This window comes from Tetrao urogallus, assembly GCF_951394365.1.
Source record: "Tetrao urogallus genome assembly, chromosome: 25".
NCBI classification, from domain to species: domain Eukaryota; kingdom Metazoa; phylum Chordata; class Aves; order Galliformes; family Phasianidae; genus Tetrao; species Tetrao urogallus.
Genome location: NC_136838.1, coordinates 5,052,646 through 5,070,300, shown reverse-complemented (window position 1 = coordinate 5,070,300; position 17,655 = coordinate 5,052,646). Strand labels below are relative to the sequence as shown.

The 17,655-nt window shown below is 49.8% G+C and overlaps 1 protein-coding gene across 8 annotated transcripts in view; it reads right to left on the bottom strand.

Moving 5' to 3' along the window:
* The window catches only part of PTPRS (protein tyrosine phosphatase receptor type S), a gene marked incomplete at both ends in the record, with an annotated part of 86,057 nt that overhangs the window by 28,129 nt on the left and 40,273 nt on the right, over positions 1-17,655 (bottom strand). For 3 of the 8 annotated variants that reach the window (XM_079546706.1, XM_079546707.1, XM_079546709.1), the window contains 8 exons: positions 672-789; positions 2,575-2,601; positions 3,029-3,222; positions 4,451-4,756; positions 10,515-10,659; positions 10,825-10,958; positions 11,511-12,092; positions 14,208-14,477. In XM_079546706.1, the coding sequence (XP_079402832.1) occupies positions 672-789; positions 2,575-2,601; positions 3,029-3,222; positions 4,451-4,756; positions 10,515-10,659; positions 10,825-10,958; positions 11,511-12,092; positions 14,208-14,477 (1,776 nt within the window). The remainder of the gene's footprint in view (positions 1-671; positions 790-2,574; positions 2,602-3,028; positions 3,223-4,450; positions 4,757-10,514; positions 10,660-10,824; positions 10,959-11,510; positions 12,093-14,207; positions 14,478-17,655) is intronic. The other 5 variants (XM_079546708.1, XM_079546710.1, XM_079546711.1 and 2 more) reach the window with 2 other exon arrangements.

Genomic DNA, 17,655 nt, shown 5'->3' with positions numbered 1-17,655 from the left:
CTTTACATTGCATCCTCTGCACTGAAGCTGACAGACTTTGCCATGAAGTATAGGGCAAAGGGAGGAATGAATCTGGGTGGTACGTGCAGAGCGAGCCCAGGTTGCAGAACTGTTTGCAAGAAAAGGTCAATACTGTCATTATTTTCCTCCCTACTGATCACTAGTCACAGGCAACGAGGGCAGGTATGTTCAGGCACGATGCTAAAAGAAGAGAAAGCTGGGCAGTATAAGCCTTCACCATCTCTCTGCTGCTTTTCAGCTCTTTGCAAGTAAGCACCGTGACAGCAGGCCTCTGGGTCTCCTGTTCCCCACGGTATGTGTGTGTGCCCACCATCAAAGCTGCAGGGTCTCTCCAGTATCACCACACAGGTCAGTTCAGGCAAAGATCCTCTTAATTCTGGTGCACTGAAATTTACAGTGCACAAGATTACAAGCAAAGAATTTGTCCACTGTTGTATTTCTGGATGTGGGAACTTCCTGCAGCACTGAAGAGAAAATGCTTCCATTTACTGAGGACTACCTCTGAGGAATGAAGGATTTTCTTACTAGAAACAATTTTTTCTCCAGGGGCAGCATGACATTTGTTGTGAGCAGAGTGAGATGAAAGAAATTTCCTTGCTCCAGGACATTGTGAAACTGGGGCACTGCAATGGATCAAAAAAAAGTCTTACCTGCACCCTTAGTGGTGACCACTTTTGGTTTGCTGCGAGCACCATCTCCCTTCATGGTGTAGGCGGCTACGGTAATGGAATATGCAGTCTCAGGCTGGAGCCCAGCAATGACCATCTCCTGTTTGCAGGATTCCAAAGGAAAATGGTATAAATATTTATGTACATACACACAGGTAGATCTCTCCTGCTTGTGGGAATCTCGGGTCTTTTCTAACATGCAGAAACATTCCCTGAATCTGAAACCACCAGGCACTTAGGGTTAACCTAGGCAGATGTAGGAACTGCAGGAGGATGAGGGCCACGTTCCTCTGGTGAGCAGCATGCACATCCCAGCTGCAAACAGCCCCTCTGTAAACACAGCATGTTTCTGCAGGCCCTGATTCAATCTGTTCCCTTCCAGATCTACCTCTCCCACAACCAGTATCTCAACACAAACTGCTTCAGCCATCAAAACACTGTTGTGCTCTTCAAAGCATTCCTCTTCGCTATGCTGTCTCAGAGGAGGTTTCAGTGGTTTCAAGGAGATTATGTGTTTTTATCCTTCATCCCCTCCCTTCTCTGCTCAGAGATATTCTTATAATGCCTTCATAATATTAAAAGGATTGCTTTAACACAAAGTGCAAGACGACGTTTTTTGCTTGCAGGTTAAGAACTCTACCAAATCCCCAATGCCCTCCTTCCTCCCTCCACTATCAGCCTCACCACACCTGATTCCCAAAAGCTTTTGTTGGAAGATGGGCCTCAAGAACAGCCCTTCCCCATTAAGCACTCAGCTCCTCTAAGGGCTGTGCTGTAACAGAACATCCATGCTAAACCAAACAGGATGGGGGCACTGCAGCAGGGTTTTCTCGATGGCTCTGAGAAGAAGGGAGATGTGAATTCTGTGCATGTTTTGTGACCTTCTTCTCCCTCACCCCTACTGTACCTCAGTGCTTTAAAAATGAAATTATAGGGCAGCACTCGGAAAATTTCTGGTGCTGAAAATATCTGTGTTGCCCTCACAGCTGAGCACGAGGTGGAAAAGCAGCACTTCAAAATAGCAGGACTTCAATCAAGTTTGGAAGCCATTAGCCAGGGAGACAGGTCTGCCTTCTGGGAGTCAAAAAACCCGTCCTGCCTTCACACACATCACTGAGTTCTATTAACATTTTAGGCAAGCAACACACCCTCTCCATGTGTAATGAGCGCCTTGCTTTTGTAGGGTGCCCAGCAATCTCTGGGAGATACACATATATTCACTGTAGCAGTGTATTATCCTGGGACCCCACTCCTGCAAGGAAATGCTTTTTCCTGCTGCTTTGTAGCAGTAAAGATCACTGAAAACCATTTAGCATTTTAGCAGAAGCAGCAAATGCCAAACAGCCCATATGACTTTATGGTCTACTTGAAAGGCAAAAGAGCCAACAGCAATTCAGGGCTTTGTGTAAACAAGTATTCTATGAATTTTGGCCTTTCCAGGGCACAAAGCATTTGCTGATAACTTGGAAGTTATAGAGCTTTGAATATCCAATGCTTTTCAATCTAACTTTGTTTTTCAGACGCAAGGCTGGGTGGTGGCACAGCAGCTCATCTTTAGTGTATGTTCAAGGTCCTCCCAGCCTGTGTCCCACCTGCTTCCCTGTGGAGGAGCAGCAGACTTGTCTTTCCTTCAGAGCTGAAGGGAAAACCCTGCAGTACCACCGCGTGCTGACAAACTACACAATCACACAGGGTTGCAGAGCAGAGCAAACGGGGCGGGCACAATGCACGGGAACACCAACAACAGGCTTTAAAACAGGCACACTGGCACTGCAAAAACAAAGAAAAAAACCAAACAAACAAAAAAAAGAAAAACACCACAACAGGAAGTGGGAAAAGGGGAGGGACAGAACCAGGATAGGAGGATCGTTTTGTTTTTACTTACATATTCGGCAGTGTCATCTGTTTCCCACTGAGCAGAGAACAAGAGAGGTTTTGCATATGAGAATACAAGAGGGGAAAGAAGGGAAAGACAGAGACACAGCGTGAGGAAGAAATCCCTGAGCAAGCAGCCACACAAGGTCAGAAGTTACCAGGCCAGCGTGAAGAAAGAAGAGTGGGAGAAATTAGTAGATTCCACCGTGGCCTTTGTCTATCTTAAGAGACTTTGCAGACACAGGAGGATGGACGATATTTAGTTCAATGCTGGGAGAGCAGCTCATGCTCTTCCACAATAGCTGTTTTCTGGGACCGCAAATGAATTGCAGGAAGATAACATCTACCTTTGTCACAGAGACGTTTCTTCAGTAATACCCTGCTTGGAATGAGACAAGGTGGCACCCATCCCCTCAGAGCTTCCACAAGAGAAAAAGAGGTTGGAGCAGGATGCGAGCCTTTACCTGGGCATCAGCCAGCATGATATCCTTGATCTGGGGCAGCCCCCGGGCCTCTCCATTCTCCATGCGCACATAGTGGACCTGGTAGCCGCGAATCTGGCCATGCTGGCGGTTCTGGACTGGAGAGCGCCAGAACACCTGGATTGCAGTGGAGTTCAGGACCTCCACCTCCACTTTCCGAGGCGGCGCGCTGGGCACTGCGAGGAAGGGACGGAAGGAACAAGAGTCACTCGAGGATTTCTGCCTGGAGCCCGTAACTTCCATTACGGCGTGCTCCATGTACAGCCCTGAAAGAAGGGGGAGATCTAACATCAACCTGGCTACTCCACTGCCTGCATTTGGCCTTTACTCAGTGAGATGGGGAAGCACTCTGGGGGATCTAATCTGCGCCATCTCAGCCCAGCTGTTCCTCCTTTTCCCTCAGTTTGCTCAGCCATATAGCTCCAGGTCAAATTCTGAGGGCAAAGCTAATAATCCAAGGAGCCAGAAAAGCTCTGGCCATGTGACAAGGGATGTTAGGGTGAAGAGGCTGTGGAGGGAGACTTGCCCTTGGAGTTCCCAGTCCTCCCAGGCAGGGCAGGCAGGTCAGTGGTGACAGAAGCTGCGTTGTCTCGGGTCAGGAAACAAAAGATGTCATAGATGGAACATAGGGTCAATTTTTGGAAAAGATAAAACTAAAAAAGAGCAGTGTCTAAGAGCTTGATATGCAAAAAGCCCACAATTTCTAAGTAACACATCCATCCATTTGGATGTGGGCAGATGGTAAAGGAAACAGGAGCAACACTGGGGACAAACTTTACTTGATCTTTTCCAGTCCTTTTTCTTTGGGATGGAGAAAGAAAACCTGAGGAGTTTAGATCTGACTACTGCGATTTACTGGGTTTTATTACTGATGGGTTTACCTCACTGTCAGAGTTTTCTGCTCTCCCTCCATGCACACATTCACATTTTTCCCGGTTTTATTTCACTGTATAAATAACAGGGAAGCTCAAATCTTGTCACCATTTGTGTTTGTGTCAGAAGTCTCCACAGTGGACCACTGAACTGGAATGTAAACTGCCCATCATTAACAGTTTTCTGCAAATTTAATGAAGAGATCCTTCCTTTTTACCACTGCCAGAAAGCCTGAGGTGCAGGTAACAGGGAATGCGTGGGGAAGTCTCAGTATTTAAAGTCTCCTCCTTTTCTCTGGCGTCAGTTTCTTACTGCTCGCTTGGAGCACACGGCACGGACGGTGGGGGCCCACAGCCCCGCTTCCCAGAGGGGCAAAGGGGGACAGCCCCCCCAAAGGGGGACAGCACTCCGCTCCTCCAGCCCTCGGGGTGGGAGCAGCGCGGGGCCCACGCAGGCCCTGCTCTCGCATCAGCCACAAGAAGGGATTCGACGCGTGGGAAAGCCGGGACAGAACCAGAGAAGCGCAATTACCGTCTTCATCTGTCCGGACGATAACCGGCGAGCTTTCCGGGCCCGGCCCCACCTCCGTATGAGCCACGACAGTGATGCGATACTCTGTCCACTTCTCCAGGGACTCCAGCAGGATCTGACTGGTGGTTGGGGGGATATCATTCACCTCCTTAAGCTCCGTGTCCTCAGAGTCCAGCGCTCGATAGTAGACGCTGTAGCCGGCCAGGACGCCATTTTGGCTTTCGGCCGGAGGCGGCCGCCAACTTACCAGAATGGCGGTGGATCTGGTGCTGACGCACTTTATGTCTTGAGGGGGGGCAGACGGTTCTACGAGGGGGGAAAATTCAGGAGGGAAAGGGAAGAAGGGGGAAAAAAACAAAAGATGGGAAAGATAAAAAAGAAAAAAAAAAAGAAAATGACAACAAAAAAATCTAAAATAAAACGTACAAAAATTTGGTTCAGGAAGACAAAATTAAAAAAGAAGAGAGCTTTTTCTTGTTGTCTTTTTTTTTTTTTTTTTTTTTTTTTTTTTTAATGAAAAGAGAAAAAAAAAAGCCAACAGAAGTGAAATGGGGCATCAAAACTGAAATGCGATAAAGCAAAGCACTGAAACAGAAGCGGGCCGGCCACGAGGGTCCTGCTGCTTCAGGTCTGCCACCAAGCCTGCAGGGCCTCGCCCTGCACAAGAGCCTTCCTTCCAGCTCCTGCCTTACAGCAGTCTGGCAAATCCTGCCCTGGCTGCCAATCGAAGCCCTTGTTGCCAATTTGCGGTCTCTGAGACCTCAAATTTCCTTGCAGGGATCTGTGAAAAGTAACTAAGAAAAGCAAATCTCTGGCCAGAAGGTGTATGTTTAAGAGACTGTTCATCCAGATGTAAGTTATTAGTTGTGCACAGACTGAAGAAGGAGAAAAGACAGAGTGGTGACGGTCAGGTGCCAAGCAAAGAGCCTGCAGTGTTGGGTGAGGGCAAGTGCTCAGACAGGAGAGCTTAGAAAAAAGTCCTGCAAAGGAGTCTGTCCGGGTATTTAGGTACCAGCAGGATTTTCAGAAGCAGCAGCATGCCTGGCTCTCATTTCACTCACTGTCCAAATTACTGCAGGACATTTGGGAAGGTCCCAGGAGGACAGCTTTGGAGGGCAGAGTCCCTCACTGCAGCGTTTGCTGAGCTGCCCAGCACACTGCGGGACGCTGCAAGCCCAGGCTGCCACAGCCATGTCCTTAGAGACCAGACTGCAAGCAGGACGGCTTTGTCGGGGCTGCCATGGGCCTGGAGCCTACTGGACAGAGAAAGTCTGGTATTTCTGTACCCCGGTGCTAACCTGGTCACTCTGGGCTATCTCAGACCAGACTTCTTTCAATCACTAATTGCAATCAATCAGCCCTGGTAAGCAGAATGATCAGTTATGACGGTAAATCTGCAACTCTCACCTCACTCAGACAATCTGCAACAAATCGGTTTTAATACTCTGCAGATCCTGCTGGAAATGAGGGCGTCCTTATGAGCCCCAGAGCATCACACGAGAGCAGCAGGGGGGTACACAAACGCTGTGTTCTTTCTCATTTCTCTTTTTCAATCAACAGAAAGCTCTTCCACTGAGAAAGTATTTTTTTTTTTTTTCAAACATCTCACTCCTGTCCCTGAGTCACCAGCAGATGTTTAGGCCCAGCTTGCTTTAAGGACTCGGCTAAACCAGGTCCCACTTTTCTCACTCTGTGCTGTGAAATCTGCATGCTTTTGCCTCCACTAAACAGAAATAAGAGCTTTGTAAAATGGTAGAGATAGTTCCTTCCACTGCAGCACTGAGCACCTTGGCCGGTAGGACGTTTTGAGTGCTCTTCTCCTACTTTCATACTTTATTACTATTCTTTGGCAGCATTCAAGTGGAGTGAATGAAGCCCTTGCCTTTAGAAATCACAGCAGATTTTGGGTGGCAGTCCCTGGTAATGGCTAGCCACGCAAAGCAACACAGAACATGTGAAATAAACAAAACTCAAAGTAACAAACTTGAAAATAAAACATAAATCAAGCCAATAATTTAAAACATACAAACAAACAAAAAAAACATCAGAAAGGAAATCATAATAATAAAATAATACTGGTACAAAAGTGACTCTTTCCAGAACATTCCCAGTCTGTTTACCTACCTTCCATGCTTCAACTGCTAACTTATAAGACTTTCTTACGAGAGAACAAGAGAAACTGAGCTACGAGGTCAGACCAAGCTCCTGGTGGGTTTCTGCTCATGACTGGCTTTTAGATGCCGCCCAGCCCCACTGCTGGCTGCCTGGCTGAGTTACACTCCCCCTGCCAGCAGAATCCCAGCGATCTGGGTCTCCAATCTGTTCTCTTTTGGTAAGCTACCTGTACAGGAGGCAGAGAGCAGGGTGGCAGATTCCCACCGATGGTTCTCCTTCCCCATTTAGCTCTCTCTGCTCTGATGGATGCAGCACCAACATCTCCAGAATGGAGTTGTACTTCTCTTTCCCACACCACAGAAACAACTGCGGTCCTTTTAAGGGTATGGAGGAGAAAGACTCAATCATCTTCCAGTGCTGTTTGCTCCTTTTTTATTCCTCATTGGGGGCTGGTGCTTTAAAAGCCACCTTTCCTACTTAGCAGTCGAGACAAAGCCACCACAGCTGAGAAACCCACTGCAGAGAGGGTCTGACCTGACCTACCCTTTCCATCCTGAAACTCATTATGAAAGTCCCAGTAAGCAGAGCTGGAGCTCCAGCTGGTACTTGGGTTCACTGTTTGCACTGCAGCAGCTGCGCGTGGCCACGCTCGCTCACTCACCCTCTATGCTCCAGCATGGGGATCTACTGGGAGGCCCAGAAGGGAGAGGCCTCCTTTTGGGGTCGTTTGCTCTTTTTCAGGTGAAGAAGGCAGAGTGGTGGGTGGGGGATGGGGGAGAAGGCCCAGATCTCACCTGGACCTCCTCCCCATCACTCTCATTGACTACAGCACCTGGATGAAAACAGCCACCAAGTGCTGGCTGCCCATACTGGAGACGCATCAGGGGAGTTCATGGCACTGAGTTTCCTTCACAATCCAGACCAACCTGTGTGACCCTGGACACATGCATGCATGCGTGGGGACAGAATTAGTAAAGTGGGAGCAGTGCGCAGGAGGGAAAGTACTGCAGCTCAGACTGGAGGCTGCGAGTCCCCCTCTGCAACAAACCCCTTCACTGGAAGGGAGCTGCAGCCCAGGCAGGTATCAGCTCTGTCTGTTGGCTCGTTTTTACCACACAGACAGCTCTTCGGGAACCCTTCCCTGCCCTCCCCAGGGCTCCAGGACGAGGGGCAGTGTGTGCAGATCCACACATGTGTGTGAGCCTGCGGCAACAGGGTGGACTGTATTTGTGAATCCGCTTGAGACCAGCCAGTACTCACCTGCACTGCATCTTTTACATGCTTTAAAGTTGACTGTCCAAGCCACAAGAATGACCCTTACTGACCTTATACAATACAATGTTTTTTAACCCTTTAGGTACCACAGACTTTGTATGCTTTTCTTTTTTCACTTCACATACTGGGAGGAAGGGGAAAGGGAAGGAGAGCAGAGCTAATGGGTAGGGGAAACATCCTTTCTTAGGAAGGAACGGAGGGTAAGAAATCCTCCTTGTTCCTCTACACCTACACATGCAGCGTCACAGCACCCACCCTGCCACCCATCTGATGACACGTGCTTTGCACACTGAAATTTATGAGTATGAGCCCTGGACAGTCATGGCTAGGTAGAAAGGGCAAAACTGCTTCCTCCAATCATGAAATTCTGTCATTTTTTTTTTTACAATCTATGTCTCTGGTACTTGAAGAGTTAAAACCCAGCTACTTCAAGAAGAAAAATATACTTTACCTTTAGTTTAATGGATTTTACTTTGGTTATGATGCTCAGGAGGAGCCACCCTGACAGGGAGGTGGAGGGTGTTGTGCAGAAAGGTGTGCAATGCAGGGAGGGCTGCGGCATGCAGGCACGTGCTTGCCAGCTGAGCTAGGAGGGGAAGAGCACTGAAAGCACTGGCAGGCTGCAGGAGAATGAGGGAGGCTTTGCTGCTGCAGAGACAAGATGCCATCGTGGTGTGAAACCTCCCAGCAAAAGACAGGCAGACAGAGAGCAGGGAGCTGGTTTCACTGGGCTGAGAGAGCATGCAGGCAGGCAGGCAGATAGCAGAAGAGAGAAGAGAGAGAAGAGCCATTGAGCGGGCCAAGGAGGAGCTGAACAGAAAAGGAGCTGCAGAGGGAAGACACAAAAGCCTGTCTTGAGCCAGACGGTCTGTGAGCCGAAGGATGTCGCCTGGACCAGGGAGAATTGACTTGTTCCTCCAACAGCCAGCCAGGAAAAAATGTTTCATCGTGTTACAGGACACTGACAGCTCCCAGCTGATGTTCTTAAGAGCGTTAAACTAATGAGACTATCCCTCTGAAAGCTGAGCTACAGAGAAATAAACCAGGCCTCACTCTGGGTAGGTGCCACGTTAGAAAAAGACCCAAAGCCTTCCTCTTTCCCGGACTCCCTTCCCTTCACCCTTTAGGGAAAAATATTCAGTGTCACTAAGCCCTGCTGACATTGGCACCCCCAGCCCTCCTTCCAGCAGAAAGCACAAATCCAAGACTCTCTTTTCTTCCCATCCCCATGGATCTCAAGGAGGGAAACCCCTTGCAAAACAGAAGCAGAGTGTGGGTAAGGTTGACAATTATTTTCCAGGTTCTTTCAGTTCATTTTCCCCCACCCCATAGCAATGGCCCATTTGGCAGTACCATTCTGAGAACAGAACCACTGAATCTGCAGCCAAGTCAGGAAAGGATTTTCTTTGGATATGTGCAGAGAATACAAAAAAAAAAAAAAGGAAAAAAAAAAAGAAAAAGAAAGAAAAAAGGGAAAAAAGGGGAAGAACATCTGAAGGAAACAAGAAAACAAAATATGTTTGAATGGACTGAGAGAACCCCGTAAGGAATTCTGTCTATGCAGAAAGAGACTCCTCTTTCATCCCACTCCTGGGGGGAGAGAAGGAGAAGGAGAGAGATGGGAAAAAGAAAGAGAGAGACAGCGGGGAGTGACAACTGCAATGGGGAGACAGAGCAGGCGCCCACCAGCAGCCCACTGCTCCCCTTGTTAAGGGTTGAGGGATGGGAGCAGACACTCTCTCCTCACACTGGTGACCAGAGTAATTTCTGAGTTAGTTCTGCTCCCGGCTACTCCAAACTGCAGCGGAGTGATTTAGTAGAAATGAGAGGAGACAGAAAACACAAAGAACAGCTGCCACAGCCACTCATGCAGTGAAAAAACACCTCATTTAAAAGCAAAGATCTGTGAAAAGCCCAGGTTGAAATATTGCCATCCAGGGTTATTGTCCCCAGGGCAACAGCGAAGGGAGACAATCCATTAAACTAAAACCAGCACATTTTGGTTGCATACGCTCTATCCTGATGTCATTAATATCCCCCACAGCCTCCGCACGACTCCTCTCTCCCCTCTGCTGGAGCTCAGCTAGGCTCATTCCCTGCTCCTTAGGACAGCAGGTCTTCCTCCCAGCATCTGCAAGGCCGCTCACAGAGAACAGCATGAAGACTGCTTGCCCAAAAGTTGGTAAAAAAAATTGGACTTTTGATTCATCACCTTCCTTCCTCCTCTTCCTCCTGAGTCCCCCACCGTCTCCCTGCTCCATTGCTTGTGCCCGCCTTCCTGACAGAGGCTGCTGGGTCGTGTCAGGTGGGCAGCCAAGCTGCTGCCCGATGGTGGGCTGCTGTCCTCCCTGAGCATGCTCAGCGCCAGGGCCAGCTGAGCCCATCCACAAGATCAAACTGCCCTCCACCCATCGCATGGACGCTGCTAACTCACTTCACACTGCCTGCCACGCAGAGCGTGCCCCAGCCCCGTGTGCCGAGCACATCTCAGCCCTCTGTGTCTACAGAGAGAAAGTACTGGGTCCCGAAGATGCCCACCGCCCGCCATGGGAACCCCGGGTGGGTGGAAAGCCGCTGCACTGCGAACATCCTCCCCACAGCTCCATACCCCACCATCTCTGGCTCCCTGACTGTCTTCCCCTCAGAGAAGGGTGCGAAAAGGAGAGACACCTACTAGACTGCAAGGTGCGCTCTCTGACCTCCGGGGTGAAGGCCCCCAGGCCCAGAGCCGAGCGGGCAGCCAGTCGGAAGACATACTCAGTGTTGGGCTTCAGGCCTTCCACGGTGAAGGAGGTCGTTGGCTCGAAGTTCCTCGGCACCTGAGATGGGCGAGGGGGGAAGAAAAAAATAAAAACAAACAAAAAGAGCAGAGGCGAGCCCTGCCCAGACACCTGCCCTGCTCCCCTTTCTCAGCCACCTCGAGGAACGGAGGGCCAGGATGCTCCTCAGGGCCCCAACCCGTAGTGCTGCTCCTCCACACTCACCTCTCTGCCGTGGTCTCCTTCCTTAAAGAGGAGCTCATACTTCACTATGATCTCCTGTCGAGGTGGGCTCCATGACAACATGATGCTTGTCTCTGTCTTGGCTTCTGCTCGGAAGTTCATCGGCTGCCCAGGAACTGGCACAGAGAAGGGCAGCCATGGGGTGGGAAGGGGCAGAGGAGGCGAAATGAGAGACAGGAGGAAGAACGTTAACTTGGCAAACTGGAAGAATTCTTCAAAGCCTGCGTATGAAGAGCATGTCAACAGTAAAATGCCACCTCCATTCAGCTCTGAGAAGGTGGTTTCTTTAACGAATTCAGCTTCACTATTCCCTGGGCAGCAAGAGTTTTCACATGTATTAAAGACATTTATAAAGTGGAAACTTTAAGATATCTCACTCTGGAGAATGGATCAGCAAAAATGGATTCTCCCCTGCATAACTGCTTGCCCTTCCCAGTTTAGCAACAGCCTTTCCGAGCAAAGACAGAACAAAAATCACTGCCAGCCCCTTGGGCTACAGTTGCTGGACCAAACCTCCTCCTAGAAAGTTACTCCTGTTTTAACCAAACTGGATTAGTAAATGAAAAGATGCTCTGGTGACACAGCAGTCACAGCTGGATAATGCTATGAACCAACACCTCGCCCTCCTGCAGCCCAGTGCCTCCAAGGTCAGTTATGCAGGTACTCACCTCCCTGCTGCGTCTTAACCTGGATGGGGTCAGAAAGAGGCCCATCTCCCACAGAGGTGAAGGCCAGGACCCGAACCGTGTAGGTTTCATCCTCAAGGAGGCTGCCCACCGTGGTGAGGAGGCTGTCATCCACATTGTGCTTCTGCCAGTTGCTGACAGGTTGGTCAGGCTCCATAGTGTAATACACACGATAGCCACGGATCTGCCCATTGGGCTCCACTGGTTCCTCCCACTGGATAATCATAGTGGTGCTGCTCAGCATTCGTCCCTGCACATTACGGGGGGCACTGGCAGGAGCTTGTTCCCCAGTGCGAGTGACCACTGACTCACTGGGAGGCCCCTGCCCAATGCTGTTGACTGCAGAGACCCAGATCTCATACTCAGAGTTGGGGCTGAGCCCCCCAATGCTGTAGCGCGTGGTGGTGATGTCCTCTTTGATCTGATATGGTCCATCCTGGCTTTTAGACTTGTATTCAATGACATAGTAGGACACGGGGTCTGGATTTCCAGAGTCCCAGGTGATGGTAATGCTCGTTGCTGTCGTCTCTGTCACCACTGGTGTCCCAGGAGCCTTGGGCAGCGCTGAGAATCAGGAAGAACAGACATTAAAAAAACCCCACAAAAAAGTATGCTGAAATGGTGCCTAATTGGGCTGGTTAGGGCTGTAGGAGCCAGAGGCACAGCACCAATCACAGTGCGTCAGTTCAGCAAAGTGCTGCTGAAATATTATGAACCTAGTTATACACTCTATTATTCTTCTTAAGCTGCTCCATCAGAAGAGAAGTGCTCAGCTAAACATCTGGAATCATTAGTGCAGACTTCAGCTGAACATCCTTCAGCTCACGGGGCAGTAAGGAAAAGCGGTTTTGCATGAGCTCCTCCAGAGCACACAATCAGATCCTCTGAAGCAGCACTAGCTGCCCAGCTCTAGCACTGCTGAATTTCTCCACATCTAGCATGCTGGTAGCGGGACAGCGAGGACTGCAATATCCAGAACTAGAAAGCTATCAGTATGTGCAGTACTTAATTGCCATCCACAAATGTCTTAATTAGTGAATGTCTGTCTACCTCGTCTCTCAAATAAAGACTAACATGCTGGAGACTGTATGCTAAATACGGGAAACCTTTACCAGCAAGCTTGATGTGTTTTCCTCACTGCATGCTTTAGACCCCTTCCGATCATATCTTCTCTAAACTTGAGGTTCTAAAGCTTTAATTTCTCAGTTGTCTTCTGACTGGCAAATATTGCAGATGCTTACACACAGGAATGTAAGGGGAACAAAAGGGGTACCAAAATAAAACAACAAAGGGCACAATGTACCAGCATGGCACGATTCCATAGAGGACAGCTAGAAGCAGAAGCAAGGCCTTTTAAATTAACAGCATAAGAGGGAAGAGAAGGAAAATACTCAGGAGAATAAGGAGCACTTTAGTCCAGCCACAAGCATCCTTTAACCAACACGTGAGCTCATAGCACGAGCGTCACGGCAAGACTCACTGGTCCCTACTCACTTCTACGGTGAGCCCTTCCTTAGCCAGATGCACTGACACAATCAGGACGGTTTCTTGTTAGCCTTCCCATTCTCCAAGTTACTTCTCTTCCTCTCCCCCTCCTCTCCAATTCCTCTCCCACCCCACCACCCCCAGATCCCTGTCAGGCAATGCCATCACTCAGAGCAAACACCAGCTCATACAGGAGCTCTACACTCACCCAACCACGGGGGCATCCCGCTTGGGTTTAAATACTCCCCTGCTGAGGACAGAATAGATTGAAGATTGCACCTGTGCTCCTCCTGGGAATTGCTAGCTGGAAGCTGGGGTTATGTCACCTCTTGCTGAGGCAACAACAGCCACTAAGATGCTGGATCTAGGCTCGAGGGCATACGTGTCAGAGAGCCTCAGGGCCTCGGCTGCATCTCTAACCTTGGAAAGGGATGGCATGCAGGCTTCAAGCCACCCACGGCTCCTTGCAATCTGCCCTGCCAGCCCCATACCCAAAAAAGGAACAAGCAAGCAGGGTTTTAAACCAATTATCTTCGTAACAGACAGCCCAGTGGTCCAAAAGCAAGGAAAGATTTCAAGCCAGCAGCGTCCCATTCACTGGGAATTGGTGCGTGGGATCCCCAAAGATGCATGCACAGATCCCAGCACGTGGCACTCGTGATGCACAAGTTTATCTTCCTAATCATGCTCACGTACACATGTACATACAGGCCTGTACCAAAAAGGACTCACATACATGCAGTCAGGCACCTGCATGCCCATACAGCCACTTTGCTCTGACTCACATGCACACACATTCATGCACAACCACCTTTTTTTCATGCACGATCACGTCCCACATCCATTACAAGCAGATCAGTCACGGGCTCACCTCGTGCAGGCACGAAAAGACGCGAGCAGGCGCAGCTCCTCTCACATCCCAACGCAGTGCCACGGTGACACAGGCGCCCATGCTCTGGCGAAGGCTCACAGGCACAACACAGATCTACTGGTGCTCACATGCACGAACACGACGCATGCCCACGATGGCTGTGCACACGTGCTCAGACACCCCCGAACGACCACGCACCCAGCAGTGCCTCGCACACGGACACACGGACGCAGCAGCTCACTCATTGTGTTCGCGCTCCTGCAGACATGCACAGTCGGGGGACCCACGCACTCGCTCACGCAGGCGTGCTCACACTCCCTTACATTTCACCGTGATCTGAGCAACGGCTTCTATGACTCCCAGACTGGACATGGCCACACACGTGTAGTTGGCGGAATCCTTGACATCCGTGAGCTCCAGGACGTTGCGGCCCACGGGCATGTCGTCTTCGGGCGTCAGGTCCTCCGCTCCTTGCATCCACTTGACGTAGGGCATGGGTGAGCCCACCGCCACGCAGGTGATGTTGACGTTGCCCCCGGGCATGATTTCGTGGCTGACGGGGAGGATGGAGAAGCGAGGGGCCACGCGCCGAACTGCGGACGAGACGCACAGAGGTAACAAAAAAAACAAAACGAAACAAAACCAAAACCAAAACAAAGGAAAAAAAAAAAAAAGAAGAAGAAAGAAAAAAAGAAGAAAAGGGAGAAAAAGAAAAAAGAGCAAAAGATAATTTAAATATAGACGGTGTTTGTCACTATTCGTTTTCTTCCTTCATTTAAAAAAAACAGAAATCAAATAAACTAGAAATCAAAAACCAAAAACCAATAAAATTAAACTTCAAATAAATGTTTACTTCACAAACAATATATAGAATATAGACATAAAAGCGGTATTTCATAGCAACAGGGTTCCATTGATCAAGATTAGACCCATCACAGCACAGATAAATACACAAAAATTTATTAGCAATTTCTCATCTTTACAGGCACAGAGCTGGCGTGGCGAGACGCGGAAATCTCCTCCGCTGGGGACCCCAGCTCCCCGCTCCCCCTGCCGCGGGGTCGGCTCGGCCCCATTGCAGGAGCTCCCCCGCCACCACGGCCCCAGGATGTCCCCAGCCCAGGGGTGGTGGCGGGGAGGGCGGGCGCGGAGGTGGGAACTTCTCAAGATTTCGCCTGGTTCGAAAGGCCAAGTCTTGCAGAGAGCCATGGGATGCAACCGAGAGAGACGTGGCACAGCCCCAAATGGGTAAAACGTTTAGCTGGTGGTTGAGTGTGAGAGCCGTCCCCCTGGGGAGAGAACGAGCGTGGAAAAGATGAGAAACTCTAATGAAATTTTTGTGGTTTTCGGGTATAGAAACCCTAACAAAGCCTCTTTAAGATCTGACACGGTTCCATTGATAGATGCAGCTCTCAGAGTCACAAACATCATGCAAAATAGGTAAAAAAGAGACAGAGAAAAAAAGAGAGAAAGAGATAGAGAGAGAAAGAGGAAAATGCAGAGAAATCGAATTTATGGGCGCTAGCAAATGCCCACGTGGATACAGGATAGGAAGAGAGCGACAGAGGAAGAAGAAGACAAGGAGGAGAACAGGAGGGGAGGGAGAGAAGAGAGAAAGAGGGAGGGGAGGGGGAAACCCACTTTAATGCTGCATACTTTTCTAGCTGATGTGACCCAATGTGGTGGCTCACATTGTCACATCTCAGCCCTGGCGGAATAATAAATAGAATAGAATTAATAAGAAAAACAAGGTAATGAAAATTTAACGTTGAGAAAACAGTGACATGTTCTGTGCATCTCCTTAGCAGAGAAGTGGATGCAGCTTCCAGACCTGACACGGTAAGAACATGGACGCAGGGGACGGTATGGTTTCCTTGGCTCCATTTTCTGAACTAAGGGCAGCCGAGGCGGTGCTGCTCCTTCGGGGGAAGCAGGAGAAAGGACAAAGTGGTGATGGAGGTGGGTCAGAGGGGCCCTGGCAGGGAGCCGAGCACAGAGTCCCCATCCCACAAGCAGAGGGAGAAGGGCCCAGAACCCGAGAAGCGGCAGCAGCCCAGGGAGAAAAGGAGCAGGAAGGCTTCCAGCTCAGGAGAGAGCCATGCAATGAACAGCCCTCGGGAAGGGGCAGCGAGGGGCAGGAGGAGTGCTGGGGCCTGCAAAGTACTGCTATGAAGTTCTGCTCCTCTGAGCAACCTCTCTAAAGTCAGAAACAGCTGCATCCATGCAATAGCAATGCAGAGGACTCAAAGCTAAGCCTGCAATCTCTCTTCCCGAGTTCCAGTGCGTTCAGATGCCCTTGGCTTTTCCAGTATCTACTTCTCAGCCTACTCCCCCCGGCTGCCACTCAGCACTGGAACCCTTTCAGGCAGGAAGGGTGCTGCCAGGAGGGACAGCGGCGGTTTTCCATTTAGTGCAGTTTTGTTAAATGAAAGCCAAATACGGCTCCACGTCCTCCCACAAAAAGACAAGGAGATGCCTTCATAAGAAGGTGTGCTCTCTCCATCATGCTACTGGATTCTTTTCTGCAGTTACTGCTACCCAAGCACCAGAGAGGGGAGGAAGAGAAGACTTCCAGCTTTCAGGCATTAGGAACTTGGATACGTCAGAGGGGAATTCCTGCATGCACGCATTTGCAAAGGGGATGGACAGCATGCCTTCACCTGCAGTGCGGCTGGGGAAGGGATGCGAATGCAGAGAGAGGGACTGAAAACTCACCTGGCACTACCACTAGCATTAGTCTTTCTGCTTACAGAAAGGTGTAAGGAGAGCACCATGGCGCTGCACAACCGCAGGCACCAGGACAGGCTCGCAAGAGCAGGCAATGTGCTTCTTGCTCCCCCCTGTCATACCTACGTGGAAGATTTGTAGCCTTTGACCTGAGGGTACATCCCTGCTACCTACTCCATCCTTCCTTCCACTGTCTGTTACGGGAGGTATCACATTTCAGAAAATGGAGCCATGTGAAGACCACACCGGTCACAGTCTGAGACAAGATGGAGAGAACTCAAAGAGAAACAAGTGGGGTCAACATGCAGACAGATCTAGGTGGGGATGGCTCTTCTGAGGAAGGGCTGACATGTAACCTTCTGGAGAGGGGAGGCAGGTGGGGAGAGGTGAGGAGAAATGGGGAGACATCCGCCGGACAAGATCCAGCCAGCAAACAGCATCAACAGCAACAAACAACGGCAGGTGGGATGCAAACACCGAGTTGTCATGGAAACAGAACAAGACAATTAATTCAAACCGAGGCTAATCACAAAGAAATAAAACCAAACTAAAAGAGGAAAGGGGGGAGAAAAAGCAAAACAAAACAAAACAAAAACCAGAATTTAATAACTGAAAATCATCATTTGATGTATGGCAGAGTGTTGAGAATCGGAGTCTGAAAGGGGGCACGCTGCTGTCTGTGTGTTTTTGGCAGGGAAAGGAAGAGCCACTCACAGAACACAAGCTCAGGAGCCCAGCCATGAGCCCACCTCCTCTGCACGTCCATGTGGGAAGTGATTCTCACCACCCTCGCAGCACCCAGGGCTTCAGGTCAGCTCTGTGGGCTTTGGGACAGCCTCACTGCTCGGCTGCTTTAACAGCATTTGTCACACTTAACTAATGGGAAGCAGCTAGGACATCTGGTGCCAGCTGAAGACACCGCACGTTCTGTGAAAAGGCAGAATTTGGATTAGGGTTATTGGCAGACGAATGCAAGAGCAAAAGAGGCAGTAGCATTCCCTGGTTCCAAAAAATCTACACACTCCTGCGTGTGCACAACTGTAC